At 36.1% G+C, this 13,671-nt stretch overlaps 2 protein-coding genes across 2 annotated transcripts; one reads left to right on the top strand and one right to left on the bottom strand.

The window, feature by feature from the left end:
* Positions 1–3,666: 3,666 nt before the first annotated feature.
* Positions 3,667–7,833, bottom strand: LOC106086539 (lysosomal-associated transmembrane protein 4A). Its single transcript, XM_013251262.2, has 5 exons — positions 7,707–7,833; positions 7,378–7,568; positions 5,787–5,976; positions 5,580–5,718; positions 3,667–5,483 (listed from the first exon to the last, which is right to left on the bottom strand). The coding sequence occupies exons 2-5, from the start codon at positions 7,498–7,500 to the stop codon at positions 4,763–4,765; spliced, it is 1,173 nt and encodes a 390-aa protein (XP_013106716.1). The 5' UTR covers positions 7,501–7,568; positions 7,707–7,833; the 3' UTR covers positions 3,667–4,762.
* Positions 7,834–9,809: 1,976 nt separating this feature from the next.
* Positions 9,810–12,102, top strand: LOC106086533 (cytoplasmic phosphatidylinositol transfer protein 1). Its single transcript, XM_013251253.2, has 7 exons — positions 9,810–9,956; positions 10,396–10,547; positions 10,604–10,692; positions 10,858–10,937; positions 11,002–11,134; positions 11,403–11,564; positions 11,636–12,102. The coding sequence occupies exons 1-7, from the start codon at positions 9,906–9,908 to the stop codon at positions 11,839–11,841; spliced, it is 873 nt and encodes a 290-aa protein (XP_013106707.2). The 5' UTR covers positions 9,810–9,905; the 3' UTR covers positions 11,842–12,102.
* The last annotated feature ends 1,569 nt before the right edge of the window (positions 12,103–13,671 follow it).

The following is a 13,671-nucleotide window of genomic DNA, read 5'->3' as shown; positions in this document are numbered from 1 at the left end:
AACACTGGCCGATACAGATGCGATATTTTCTTCAGTTCGCACTCTACGCAAGCGTGTTGGTGGTTAAACGTGCGAAATTTAGTCGCAATAACCCGAATATCCGATTCAGTGGGTCGATTAAACAGACTCGCCACGGGACAGCAGTGAGCAACACACAGGCTGAAACATTGAGGTCCGATCTGTGTGGTGTTCATTGCTGTCACGAGAAGCTTAGCTGCGAGCTACAGGCCGCGTCCACAGGTGGCAGATAGTGGAATGTTCCATACGAAGTAGCTGTAACGGCAGTCGCGGACAATCAGCAGTATCGAGCGGAGAGTCTCAGTGAGAGGCCGGGCGGCACCGACTGTTTAGACCTTTTTACCGGCACAGACTGTTTAGCTGTTTAAACCAGTTTTGCCAAGAAGCTAATAACTAAAAATCACCCTTTATTTTCAAATTTGGAAAACTACATGTTTCGTATAAAAAAAACTTGTTTTTTAATGTTTATATTGGTGTTCAATTTGTGTGCACGTGTTTTGTCCGTATGGACGAAAGCCGGAAGGGCGACATTTAATTAGTCCCGATGAAACTACCATTTTACATGATAGTTTGCGAATATTTACTTTTGCCATTTCTGACAATTTACTATAGAAATTATAACCCAAAGGGGATTTTATTCTGATCGATAGTCACATCTTTGTCTAAAGAAGAAAACATGCTAAGTTTGCCTGGAAACGTTTTTCCGCTGCAAAATTCCTTCACTGAATATATCTGTTACACCGTATAGAAGTCTACGTTGGTTCTAAGTTAATTCAAAGTTTTGTACTAATTCAATTTACTTGCTTCAACTATGGTTATAGGAACCCAATCTGTTAACATTGGCAAAAAATTACCGACAAATGTCGATACAAATGTGCGAACCGTCAAAACTATATTTCTATTAAAATGTCGCCGTTGGGAAATTTAATATTCACCTCAAAAACATAGCACGGAAAGCTCTGGACCAAACGGAACACAGTTAAGAAAGTTGTCAAAAGATGGAGACTCATCCATCACAACAATTTAATGAAGACACAAACCAATGTCCACACCAGTCAAGCTACATCTACAGTTTCTCCTTTCTCGTACAATTCAAGCAGAGTTTACACATACCAAGAAATGAGTCAACAAAATAAGGGAAATATTTTATTTTCATGGCAGCAGTAACAGCGCTGACGAAATCCTATTTTTTAAATGGAAATCTTGAATCAAAATTATCATATTTTAAGAGTTTTAGGTTTTCCTGGAAGGAAATGTGTCTGCAAATGGCATTCTTTTTAATTAAACTTTATAAAGGGAAAATGTATTTTTTATTTAAAAATTGGTGACAGACAATTTCTTTTCCAAAAACTAATAAACCACCCATTAAGACCGGTACAATGCTCGTGACTCACAGTGAACAACCCATATTCACGATTACTTTTTCGAAACACTACAAAAATTTCCATGGTAACGCCATCCTTTCACTGAAATTTAATTATAGGTAACGACGGAATGAAATCAGCAAGTTTTTTCCTTCAAAATCTATTATCTAAAAAGTAATCGTAAAAAAAAAATGATTTTCTTCGTGAAACGCGGCCCAATTTTGGCATTTAACTCAAAATATGTAAACAGAAAATAAATAAAAAATAGAGTGTCCTTCAGATTTGTTGTTGTTGTCGCAGCTGTGTTGTGTACTGAGACGGCAGCACTTGGCCGATGAATGACTCCATCGGGTTAATCCAGTGCGTAGAACCGGCTGCCATGGTATTTTTTTATTTGAATTTACTTAAGCACTATATTTAAAAATTTGTTAGATACGATGAAAAAAATGATTGAATCAATTAATTTTTTAATTGAACATTACAAAATTTTCAATCAGCGTTGTGATTGAAAAAAATTTCAGATCCAATTGAAAAATTAATTGATTCAATTAATTTTTAATGGAAAATGGAAACGACTTTAATTAAAAAAAACCATATTCAATTAAAAAATGATTGAATCAATAAATTTTTTAATTGAAAACGATTTTATATTCAATTAAATTCTTTAAAGGACCTTTTTTGAGATTGCAAATGTTTACTGGAGAAATACGCAAACGCACCTATACTCAAACAGCAAATAATCAAAAAAGTAAAAAACCCATTTTTCAAAAATGATCCATTTTTTGGTACTTTTTCACCGCGAAGAGTACCGTTGTATCCCCGCGTCCGATTTAGTATGTTAAATCGGTTAATATAGAAGCATATCAGGTTATCGACCGATTTAGACCCTACTTGGCAAATTTGTTGAAAGCCATAACAAAAAACTACATGTTAAATTTCAGCAAAATCAGACGAAATTTGCGGCTTTTAAGGGCTTAAGAAATCACATCGGTAAATCGGTTTATATGGAAGCTATATCAGGTTATAAACCTATTCGGACCGTACTTGGCACAGTTCGTGGAAGTCGTAACAGAACACTCTATGCTAAATTTTAGCGAAATCGGACAACAATTGCGTCTTCCAGGGGCTCAAGAAGTCAAATCGGAAGATCGGTTTATATGGGAGCTATATCAGGTTATGGACCGATTTAGACCGTACTTAGCACAGTTTTTCGAAATCATAGCAGAACACAACATGCAAAATTTTAGCCAAATTGAACAAAAATTGCGGCATCCAGAGGCTCAATAAGTCAAATCGGGAGTTGGGTTTATATGAGAGCTATATTTAAATCTTTACCGATATGGCCCATCTGCAATCCCCAACAACCTACATCAATATTAAGTACATGTGCAAAATGTCGAGCGGTTAACTTTACGCGTTCGACCGCTATCGTGATTTCGACAGACGGACATGGCTAGATCGACTCCGAACGTCGAGACGTTCAAGAATATAGGATCTTAGACGAATATTTCGAAGTGTTACAAACGGAATAACTATATTAGTATATGGTGGTGGGTATAAAAGATAGTCGGGTTTCAATGATTCTGCTCTGTCTAAGTAACTAATTGTGTGGCTAAACTATGCACTCAATGAATGAAATTGTTGGTGGACAGTTTAAAGAAGGCTCCTTAACAAAACTTGTTTGTTTCTCTTTCGAGGCGAAAGCCAAAGATAGCAACACACATTAACCATTATGGGACGCGTTTTGGTCTTTGGTTAGAAGAATTTTTAACCACATTAGGTGTGATGGCTTCAAGGGACGTGCGTTGTTATGTTGTATTTGAATCGTATCAATAGCGAAAACGCATCTATGATACAATTACCACATTAACCACGCTCGACATCCCTGTCTATAAGCTGTACTTTTCCCAATGACAGACATAGTTCTGTGACAAATTACACTTCTTCCGTACTACACATGATTTTGTGCATCTGTTGGAAGTTGTATTGATGGCTTCGAACGCTAAGACAACAGCCATGACTCTCACCGCTGATTCGTGTAATTAAGCAGCAAACAATGCAGCGTACATACATATTTTTGCACTGATTTAAAATCCAGTAGCCCACACCAGTTGAGTGTTTTTTTTTAATTCCGTCGTAACCCTTTTTTCCAAGCATGGAAAGCATCATGTAATATTATATTATTTATGCATCTGCTGTAGCACATCTCTACCGCTACATGGAGTTTTGTTGCTATTTTTTTCTTTTTATTTCATATTCACTTATATTCGCGGAGAAATGTCCATTTATCTTAGAACCACAAAGTAGAGACGCAGAGGAGTACCAACGAACATTTTAGAAAGCTCGTAATGCTTTCTGCCATCCAATGCTGTGGTGTTTTGCTTTTATTGTTTAAAAACTATAATATTCGAATAAGTTTACTGAATGCTCCTTGCTGCATCATGTAAGTTGCTGTATGTGTAGTTCATTATTCTAATAATATTCATCATAATAATATTTCATTCATAAAAAGTCTTTGTAGATAATGTTAATATGTAATAGGTATATTATATATATGTATGTAGAGAAAAGAAAACAAAAGGGATACAAATGATTCCAGAAATATTTCACAATTTGTGGGTGTAATCTTATGTACATACATATGTACGACGTGCGTACGTACGATCGACTGCACATTATTAAACAAAGAAAAATGGACTAAACTCTGAAAAGTCTGTGGTCATTTTTTGAATTCCGATAATTTTTTTTTTGTGAGGGAATAAAACACTTGGACGCAACACAAAACGCTATGAAAAAAAGCTCAGATTCATATTTTCAGCCTAGTGCGGCGTCAACAACTACATGTGTGTTTGCTTCAATATTTTTCTGATTTCAATAACGGGAATTTTGTATAGCTTATATATGAAAGGGCGGGGGGTAAGGTAATATAACTCCCATAATGTATATTATATTAAATATGTATGTGTGTATATTTTTGTATGTTCTATATAATTGTTTTGTGTGTTTGTGAGTGAATGGGTGGAGTCTAAGAGCATTAGATAAAGAATATTTCATTTCTAACCGAACTTGAATAACAAATAAAAATTGCAAAGGACGCATAGGGCTGTAACTTAATGTTCTGCAGTGGTGACAAGTGCCACTCGATTCCATAGTTTCATATAAAAACTTTGTAATATTCATGTTTTGAAGTGTACTTTGTCTATTTTTTTTTTTTTTTTGTGTTCTTTAGTTGTTATTTTTCTGCTTTTAAAAACTATTCAAGTTATGTTTTCAAAACAAAATCTCTCATCGTCGACGCTGATTTGGTGCTAATTAAACCACAACCCTTAAAGAAAAATTGCTTCAAAAACAGTTTTGCCCATTGAATCGTACGAAATTGTTTAAGCGCGACTTTCATTGCTGTTGCCTTGAGCAATGTTGGAGGATGGGGCGCCGCTGGGTGCAGCAGCGGCAGCATTTTGGGCGCCCGATGCTAAAGGCTCAATTATGATGTCATTGTATGAAGGTGGTGGAGTTATTTCTGCATTAGCCTCACCTTGCACATCATTCATTAAACTGTCGCTACTCTCGTGTGCCGTGGCCATAGTATCACTTCGTCTCATTGGCGGAGTATTGTTGTTGACGTGAACGGTGTTGTTGTTGTTCGAAGTGTCATTGTTATTATCCTCTTCTCCTTCAGCATCGTGATTCAAGTTATTGGCCGCATTGATCGCTTCTTCGGGGGCATAGTTGGACATGGCGACCTGGTACGAAGGTGGTGGAGCCTGTTTCATGTACGCGGCAACAGCCTCATCATAGTTAGGCAAAAGAGTAGAGTAAGCGCGTGCAGTACCCAAGCTGTTGCCAGTGATGTCGGCAATATCCAGAGGCAGCAGCGTACGCATACTTTGTTGTCGCAGGGTCAAATATTTATAACAACGCCATACAATGCCGATGGCGTACGCTTTTAGGAATACAATACAAACAAATACGACCAGAACAACAATGACCAATTCTTCGGGTGACAATTCCAAGAGCTTCTCACGCCACGGCAAACGATGGGACTCCTCAATTAGGCGATGAATAGCTTGCAGATAACACAAGTAGCCGGCCGCAGTCAGGCTTTTGTCGAAGGAATAAAATCGCATGTAAATAACATTGAATGTGTGTGTGTATGGGGGGGGGGGGGGTGTTATATTCTGGAAATATTTAACTTACGTCGTAATAGCAAAGTCGAACAATTGAAGGCAGAAAAATGGTAGCAAATGGGACGGTTTCCCTTTTATGGCACCATAGATCATCATCATAGTAATGGCTATCATGCAAGTGCATACCAAACCTCCCATATCATAGCTCTCTAAAGAATAAACAAAACGGTTGAACAAATCGGTTTAATTGCTAATTGGGGATCGGCCATATCCTTACGGTATTGTTTACGATAGTTAAGGGAATGACCTCGAAAGGCAGTAGGCGTATCAGGATCAACGTTGCTCAAAGGTGTTGGCAATGCCGGGTATGTGTTTCCATTTTTATCGTAACTGTTCTCGAGTTCCTCCATCATGTGAGGATTGCGCATGATGACGGCCAATAGACTCAAAGCCAAAATATTAAGAAACTTTTTCAAAAAAATAGACAAATAAATAAATTACATTCGCAAACGTGATCATGCATGCAAGTCATGTTGAGAATTATATCGGTAGCTTAAACTATACGCCTTGTTTATCACTTAACATATCATGGATGCGAAACTGGCGCATAAGAACACTAACACTAATCCTATGGCAGCCGGTTGTACGTACCGGATTGACCCGATAAAGTGCTTCATCGGCAAGCGCTGCAGCCTCAGTGGACAACACAATGCTACAACAACAATAACAAGTTGCTATCACACGACATGTGCGTTACATATGTGCGGTCACCTTTTGTATCCAGAAGTACTTCTTATGTACGTCAAATACATATAGAGCGCGCTCTAATCGGCGCGTATTCTCATTTTTAATACACTTTTTTTTACAGACATGTGTCTTCGATGAAAGTAGAGCTCGCTTTAATCAAAAGAACTGCATATTTATTCCAAAATCCATTTTGCTTATAAAATTTTTCGTACGTATCACTCGAAATGAGAGTTGCTACCTTTGCAAATTTATAAGACAATACATATCGTACGGTAGAAGCTTTACCAAGTCAATACCATGCCAGCCGGAGTTACGTACAGGATTGATCCGATGAATTCTTTTATCGACAAGGGCTGTCGCCTCAGTGTAATACACACTGCTGCAACAACACAACAACCACAACCAAGTTTTCCAATGCAACAATAGTGTTGAATTGTTGTATACCATCAAGATCACCACAATATTTGGTGCGCGTCCATAGTGCAATACTCGAGAGGTAAAAGGAGTAATTGCAATGAAGACGCGGACAATAAACGATTTCGAGAGGAGTTTCAAGAAATGGTTAAGGGAATGTATTCTCTTCATTGAAACAATATGTGTTGAAAGTAGCAGTAAAACTGCCTTTTCTTAACCGGGTGAAAGGAAATATAAGCCATAGGTCTCTCAACAATACTTCACCAAATATAGATGTTGATATACTTTGCTTGGTTTTTTGGTGAATGTGTTGCTCTTGAAAATCTTTTATCAAACATGTAAGTTTGTCACCTTGGGAAAATACTATTTGAATAAAAAAGTTTCACCAAAAGATCCTTGGGCAACAAAGGATCAAGAAATAATTTCAAGGCCACAATTTTTTTCAGAAGGGTTCAATTATTGGGTGTAGTTACCTTATTCCTATTTTTGCGACTTTGGTGTATACCATACACACACAATCCTGCATAATGTGCATGCCTACTTCAATACTATAAACAAAAACAATGTTTTCTAATGACCCTGGGCAAGGCCACCGCAACTTTAAGGTTTAAGGGAAACGGGGATTTCTTACTTTCATCACTTTCCCTACCAACATACACATACTATGTTGAAATGGATAATATGCAAAACATCAAATCGGTACTTACCAAATGCCAAAGGCCAATCAGAATAGTTGCGTGTAGAACATGAAGGTTGAAAAAACACGTCCATTCTTTATTGCGTTGCAGTTGCTGATGATGTGGACCCATGATTTTCCGGATCCTTAACATTTCTTGCCGCAGGGCCGAGGGGGGAATGTTTGGACTTCTTGCGAAGTTGTATTAGATGTAGAAAATTTCTGCAAGGGAATGCAAGTTAATTTTCATTTGGCAGATAGCACAATACACAACAACATACACACACACAACAAAATATTTTTATAGCTTGTACACGAAATGTACAATAAGATCATATGTGGCCGTATCGTAGGACTTACCACAAAAAAATACAAGCAAACAAAATATATCCTCGATTTTGGGGTTTTGATAAAACAAAATAATAATTTTCAACTTTTAACTTTGTTCGTGACTTCGTCAAGTACAAACTAAAGAAGCGTAAGTCGACTAAACACAACAAACTTGTCGGCGGTCGATAGAAAACCGTGTCGAGATTACAACCGAGTTTAGACGCTGCCGCACGTACCATGGACAGCTAGCCATATCTGCAAACGATTAGTACTGAGTTACTTCGCAGAAGAAATGCTTATTAATCTAAGCCTAGTACTGACATTTCTTCGCAGCGAAAATACTTCGCCAAAACACATACTAAAGTCAAATAACAACACACAACAAAGACAACAGCATTGAGGCAGAGTTGATTGATGCCCATTTCGTGAGCATATAAATACACTTGCAATTAATTGAAGAGAAATGCATATTGACGCAGCGACATGTCGCTACTATTTTGTTCATAAAACTCAATACCACTTGTTATAATGCATTTTGACGGTTGTTCGGGAAAAGTCATCGTTAGTACTGGACTTTATTGAGAAATCCGACGGAATATATTCGTCGCCAGGACAAAAATCGAACCACAACAAAAGAGAAAGGTAACAGTATTGAAGCAGAGTTGATTTGTGTTAATGTATATATATGTGCAATTATTTTAAGTCAAATCCTTAATAATGCAACGACATGCTATTCTGCTCAAGGAACTTAGAACTACTTATGCGCAGGGTTACACTTGAGATTTTTTGAAAAGGGTCAAAAAGGGTACTTTTGAAAATTGGTTTGCAAAAAGGGTATTTTTGTTTAAAGGGTCTTAGCCTTTTTTTAGTTTAATCATCTTGTTTGACCCACCTTTAGTGAAATTGGGGGGCACCACAGTTTAGAGGTAATCAATATCCCCCATTGACACTGAACGCTTGGGTTTATGTACTCGCGAGAACATCAAAAAATGTTCAGCTGTGATTATCTCCTCCTAGTGATGGCGACACTGGCGAGGTATTTTTCTCAGTTAATTTGCGGACTGTAATACCATTTACATGTTTGATAAAAGATTTTCAAGAGCTACGCATTCATCAAAAAACCAAGCAAAGTATAGCAAAATCTATTTTTGATGAAGTATTATTGAGAGAGCTATGGCTTATATTTCCTTTCGCGATCGCGTTTATTTTACATAAGAAAACGATTGTTGTTTTCCGCTCATTTTTTCACCGCGAAAACCGAATATAGTACCAACTTTAAGTTCTCATTGAAATGTGACATTGATTAAAATTCTGTTTCCAACAGGATGTACCTATTTGAGTGAGGTCATGCGAACAGCTGAGTACAATTTTTTTTTATTTTTGTTTTGATTTTGTAGTAAATATTAATGTCAAAGGCTTGACAGGACAGCTGTGCTTTTTTCTAAAATCTTAAAAATGTGTTCTATTTGATCCGATATTCCACACATAAGCAACAAAACAGTTATATAATGATGAAAATACAAATATAAAATACATTTGAGGAAGATAAGTTGTAAAATAAAGTTTACTTCTAAAACCACGTTGACATTTCAATTTACGGCATTTGCCATCAAGGTAGTTTTGTTTGGGGTAGTTTTTTGTTGTTGTGCTAATGACCCTTCCTCTTAATTGTACCATGTGTTTCCAATAATTCCTGCAGATTTTTTTTCCAATTGATCGCTGCCACCGGAAAATTTATCGTTAACTGTGTTTTTCCAAATCCCACTAGAACGTCAAATGCTTGGTTTGAATTTTAAAATGTGTTCACATTTTGCTCATTTTTTCACATTTTAATTGTTTTAATTTATAATTTACACTTTATAATCATATATCTTTTGAAATTGTGGCTGATACATATCATAATGCAAATGAAAACTAGAATGTCAATTAGGAAGTGTCCAGAAATTTGACAGCCTTACGCCACAGGTTTGTATCATTGATTTCATTGTTGTTGGGAGAGTGAGCCAACCTTTTCAAATCAAACATGTTTACTCTTCTGCAAATTTTTACTAGAAAAGTACGCGAACATGCCTAGGCGCTGAAACAACTAATGTAATCAGCTGGGCAATTAAACGTACCTTCTCTAAACCTTCCTTGGTATTAGCCAGAAGGCCACTTGGTATTCACGCACCACAATTAATGTTTCGTAATGACATAGTTTAATAATTTGCCTAAACATACCGAGAAAACATGGTTCTAACCAAGGAATATAGGATCTGCATGCCACTGACCTGCGAGGAGGTATGTTATGGAATCCTCCACTGGATGTTTTCGCAGACACCCTTTCGACATAGAGCACGAGTACTTTAAAGCAGTAGGAATATTGCTTTCGAAATTGTTGAATTAAATTGTTTAACTGAATTGAATTCAAGACTAACGGCGATTTCCTATCGACCCTTTAAACTTTTTCTCAACTTTGTGGCGTCCTATGCAAGTAATAACACGTGAAATTTCATGTATATTTTCCCACCGGGAAAAACTGTATATTAGGGTGCATATGCTAGATACTATGTTTGATATGCATGTTAGTAGTGTAAAGTTCAATTTCCCTTATAAAAACCATATTGGAGCAAATTGGCTTGCTTTTATACATTTGAAGGCACATTTATAGTGGCCCGCATTAAATATCTCAAGTTGGCGTTTTTAGTTTACTTAACTAAATTTTGCAATTACCCATTAGTATCAAATAGGGCAGCTGTATATGATAGCGCGCCACAGTTTGGAGCAAACCAGTGGTGACGGAGAGGGAGTGGAGATAGTAACAAACGAGCCCTGCGAAGACCCGGAGCATGGAAAAGGCCAGTACACAGAAAAAAGGATTCATTTATCCAGGTCTGTTAAAATCTGATAAAAATTTAAGCTCTCTGTGTTTATTATTATTATTTTAGTCGACTACCTTACTGGATACAATCCATTTGTCCACGCGTGTTTTATGTGACAGAAAAATCTTGGAATTTTTTCCCTTTCACCAAAACAGGTGAGTTGTTCACGATAACATTTTTATCGCAAAACTATGACGTTCATAATTTTATTTAAAGCTGAATGATTTTTTTATTGAACTAATCTGTAAATCTTCTCACATTCATATTTAACCTCGTGTTCGATTCTCCTACTCCTGCACTTGTGGCTGCTCTATATGAAGAATATACATGTTCCTTTGTACCGAAACTAAATGTGTCGATACAAACCAAGTACGAAAACAATAATGGAAGCTCCGACAATGTAATTATAGCGCTTTTTGAATGTTTAGCAGTGTGTTTCATTTTTCCCCCTTTATTTCAATTAGTGTCTACATTTAAGTGAAGAAAAACTAAATAGTCGAATTATTGAAAGTATTGACATTGCGTTTGATGAACTGGTCAACAACAAACATTACAAGAGAGAGGAAGATCCAAAATTTTTTAAGTCAACAAAAACAAGTAAATAGTATTATCACCCCTTCCATAGCTGGTACTATGTTCGTTTCTCAGCGTTGAAAACTTTTTTGAAACACTACAAAAACTCAATGATAAAATAACAATTTTATTCAAATTTTACCACAAGTAATGAGGGAATTTTCCTACAGCATGTTTTTTGCTTTAAAATCTAATATCTATTAGAAGTAATCGCCGAATAATATCGCGAAAAACGAATATAGTACCAGCTTTTACGCTTTAAAATGACAACTATTCTAATTTATTGTTTTAGATCGCGGACCGTTAGTGGAAGGTTGGCGTGAAACTGATAAACCGATTATGTGTTCCTATAAACTCGTAGATGCTTCATTCGAAGTATTTTTGTTGCAATCAAAAGTCGAAGATTTTATTCAAAGATCCATTCGCGATGTCTTGCTGCTTGGCCACAGACAAGGTAACTACTTCTCCTACAAAACAGACACAGTTGTAAATTTAATTGTGATTTTGTTACCCGTTTTATTCTAGCTTTTGCATGGGTGGATGAATGGTTCGGGATGACCATAGAAGACGTGCGTGCGTACGAACGAAAGATTCAGGAAGAAACCAATAATAAATTAAAACAACCCAATGGGATCGCCGAAAATGGAGCCGCAAATAATACATGTGACAATTCATTGGAAAAGGGTGCACCTGAAGAGGCACTTAGTACAAGCTTAGAAAACAACGGTTAGCAGTAAGCGGGATTCCCACACATACGTATATATTGGTGTATAGTTCCCGAAAAATAGTTGTTTATTAGCATTAAAGTCAATCTCAGGAAATCCATAAAAGAACGTCAGTCTTAGAATGGCTTCAACCAAAATGTTAATAGTTGATGTACCTACACAATTTTATAAGAAGCTCAAGATAGGTCTGTGAAAAAAAAAACAAAATTTGTTTGTTTCCTTCCCTTTTCGTTTTATAAGCGCACTCGCCATATACATAGTACATACTACTTACAGCGGTCAAAAAAAGTATTCATCATTCAATGTTTTTTTTTTTTAATAAGTCTACAAAAGACAATTGGAATAAAAACATATTAAACTAATGATGCAGTAGTGCTTGTGTGATGTATATGTACACAATTTCATTGTTTTTAAAGAAAAAAATAGTATTTATTGGAACAAAAAGGGCCATTTTACAGCTGAACACAAAAAATTAAACAAAAAAAGTATTCATCATTGCAAAAAAACAAAAAAATAAATAACATAATTTAAAAAAATTAATACTTTGTTATTCGACCACCGCGTCTTATAACTTCTTTTAAACGGTTTGACATTGATTGGACTAATTTAGCGGTTATATTTTGGTCTATATTAGTCCATTCCTCCATTATCACCTGTTACATTTGACTCTTGCTCGAAAAATTGCGCGTTCTCAATTTGCGTTCGAGATGTTCCCAAAGATGTTCAATTGGGTTCAAGTCGGGACTTTGAGGAGGAGTTTTAATGACTTTGGGGCAGTTGTACAGCATCCACATCTTGGTATTTAAAGCAGAATGTTTGGGGTCATTATCTTGATAATATTGAAAGTTATTACCAAGCCCAAGTTTTACAGCACTATCTTTTAAATTCCTCTTTAAAATGTCAATGTAATACTTATGATCCATTACTCCATTAATAATTTCAAGATTTCCCGCTCCTGAAGCCGCCATACACCCCCAAACCATTAAACCACCTCCACCATGTTTTACAGTAGCAACTGTGTTTCGTTCTTCAAGCTCTGTATTTGGTTTTCTGTACACTATGACCTTTCCATCGCATCCAAAAAGATTAAACTTGCTCTCGTCTGCAAAAATGGCTGTTTTCCAAAATGATTCGGGCTGTTTTACATACATTTTTGCGAAGTTTAGCCTTTTCACTCGGTTTATTTTATTTATAAAGGGCTTCTTACGTGCAGTTCTTCCTCTGTAACTATGCCTTTTGAGTGTATTTCGAATTGTTTGTGTAGTAACTTCCTTCCCTAAATATTCCATAGTGTTTTTACGAAGAATGGTCGCATTTGTCTTCGGAGTTTTCTGAACTTGCCGCACTAGCCAACGCACATCTCCAACTGAAAGTGCTTTTGGTCGACCAGATCTTGGTTTATTGTCAACAGTTTTCGTTTCTGTTCACTTTCTGATGATGGATTGTATAGTAGATCGTGGTCTATTTAATATTTCACTGATAGTTTTTTGAGTTAAACCATTCCTGTGGTGTTTTATTATCAAAACTTTTACCTCATCAGAAACCTCGTTTTGCTTACGACCCATTTTGACAAAAACTATATTTTCAATGAAATTAAATATTTGCTGTCAAGGGCAAAGCCTCCTTTACTAAATAAAACAGAAAAGGGGGATTCCCAAATAATATTTGAATTTGACTTTGATGATAGCACATCAATGATGAATACTTTTTTTGTTCTGTTTTTGGTGTTATTATATAAAATTGCATTTTTTGCGCTAATTAAATTTATTTTTTGAATTTATTTTAAAACATATTACGAAAAATAAACTATTGCATAAAACTGCATTATTTGTTTAC

This window comes from Stomoxys calcitrans, chromosome 5 (assembly GCF_963082655.1).
Source record: "Stomoxys calcitrans chromosome 5, idStoCalc2.1, whole genome shotgun sequence".
Classification (NCBI taxonomy): Eukaryota; Metazoa; Arthropoda; class Insecta; order Diptera; family Muscidae; genus Stomoxys; species Stomoxys calcitrans.
This window is presented reverse-complemented; position numbering and strand designations above follow the sequence as displayed.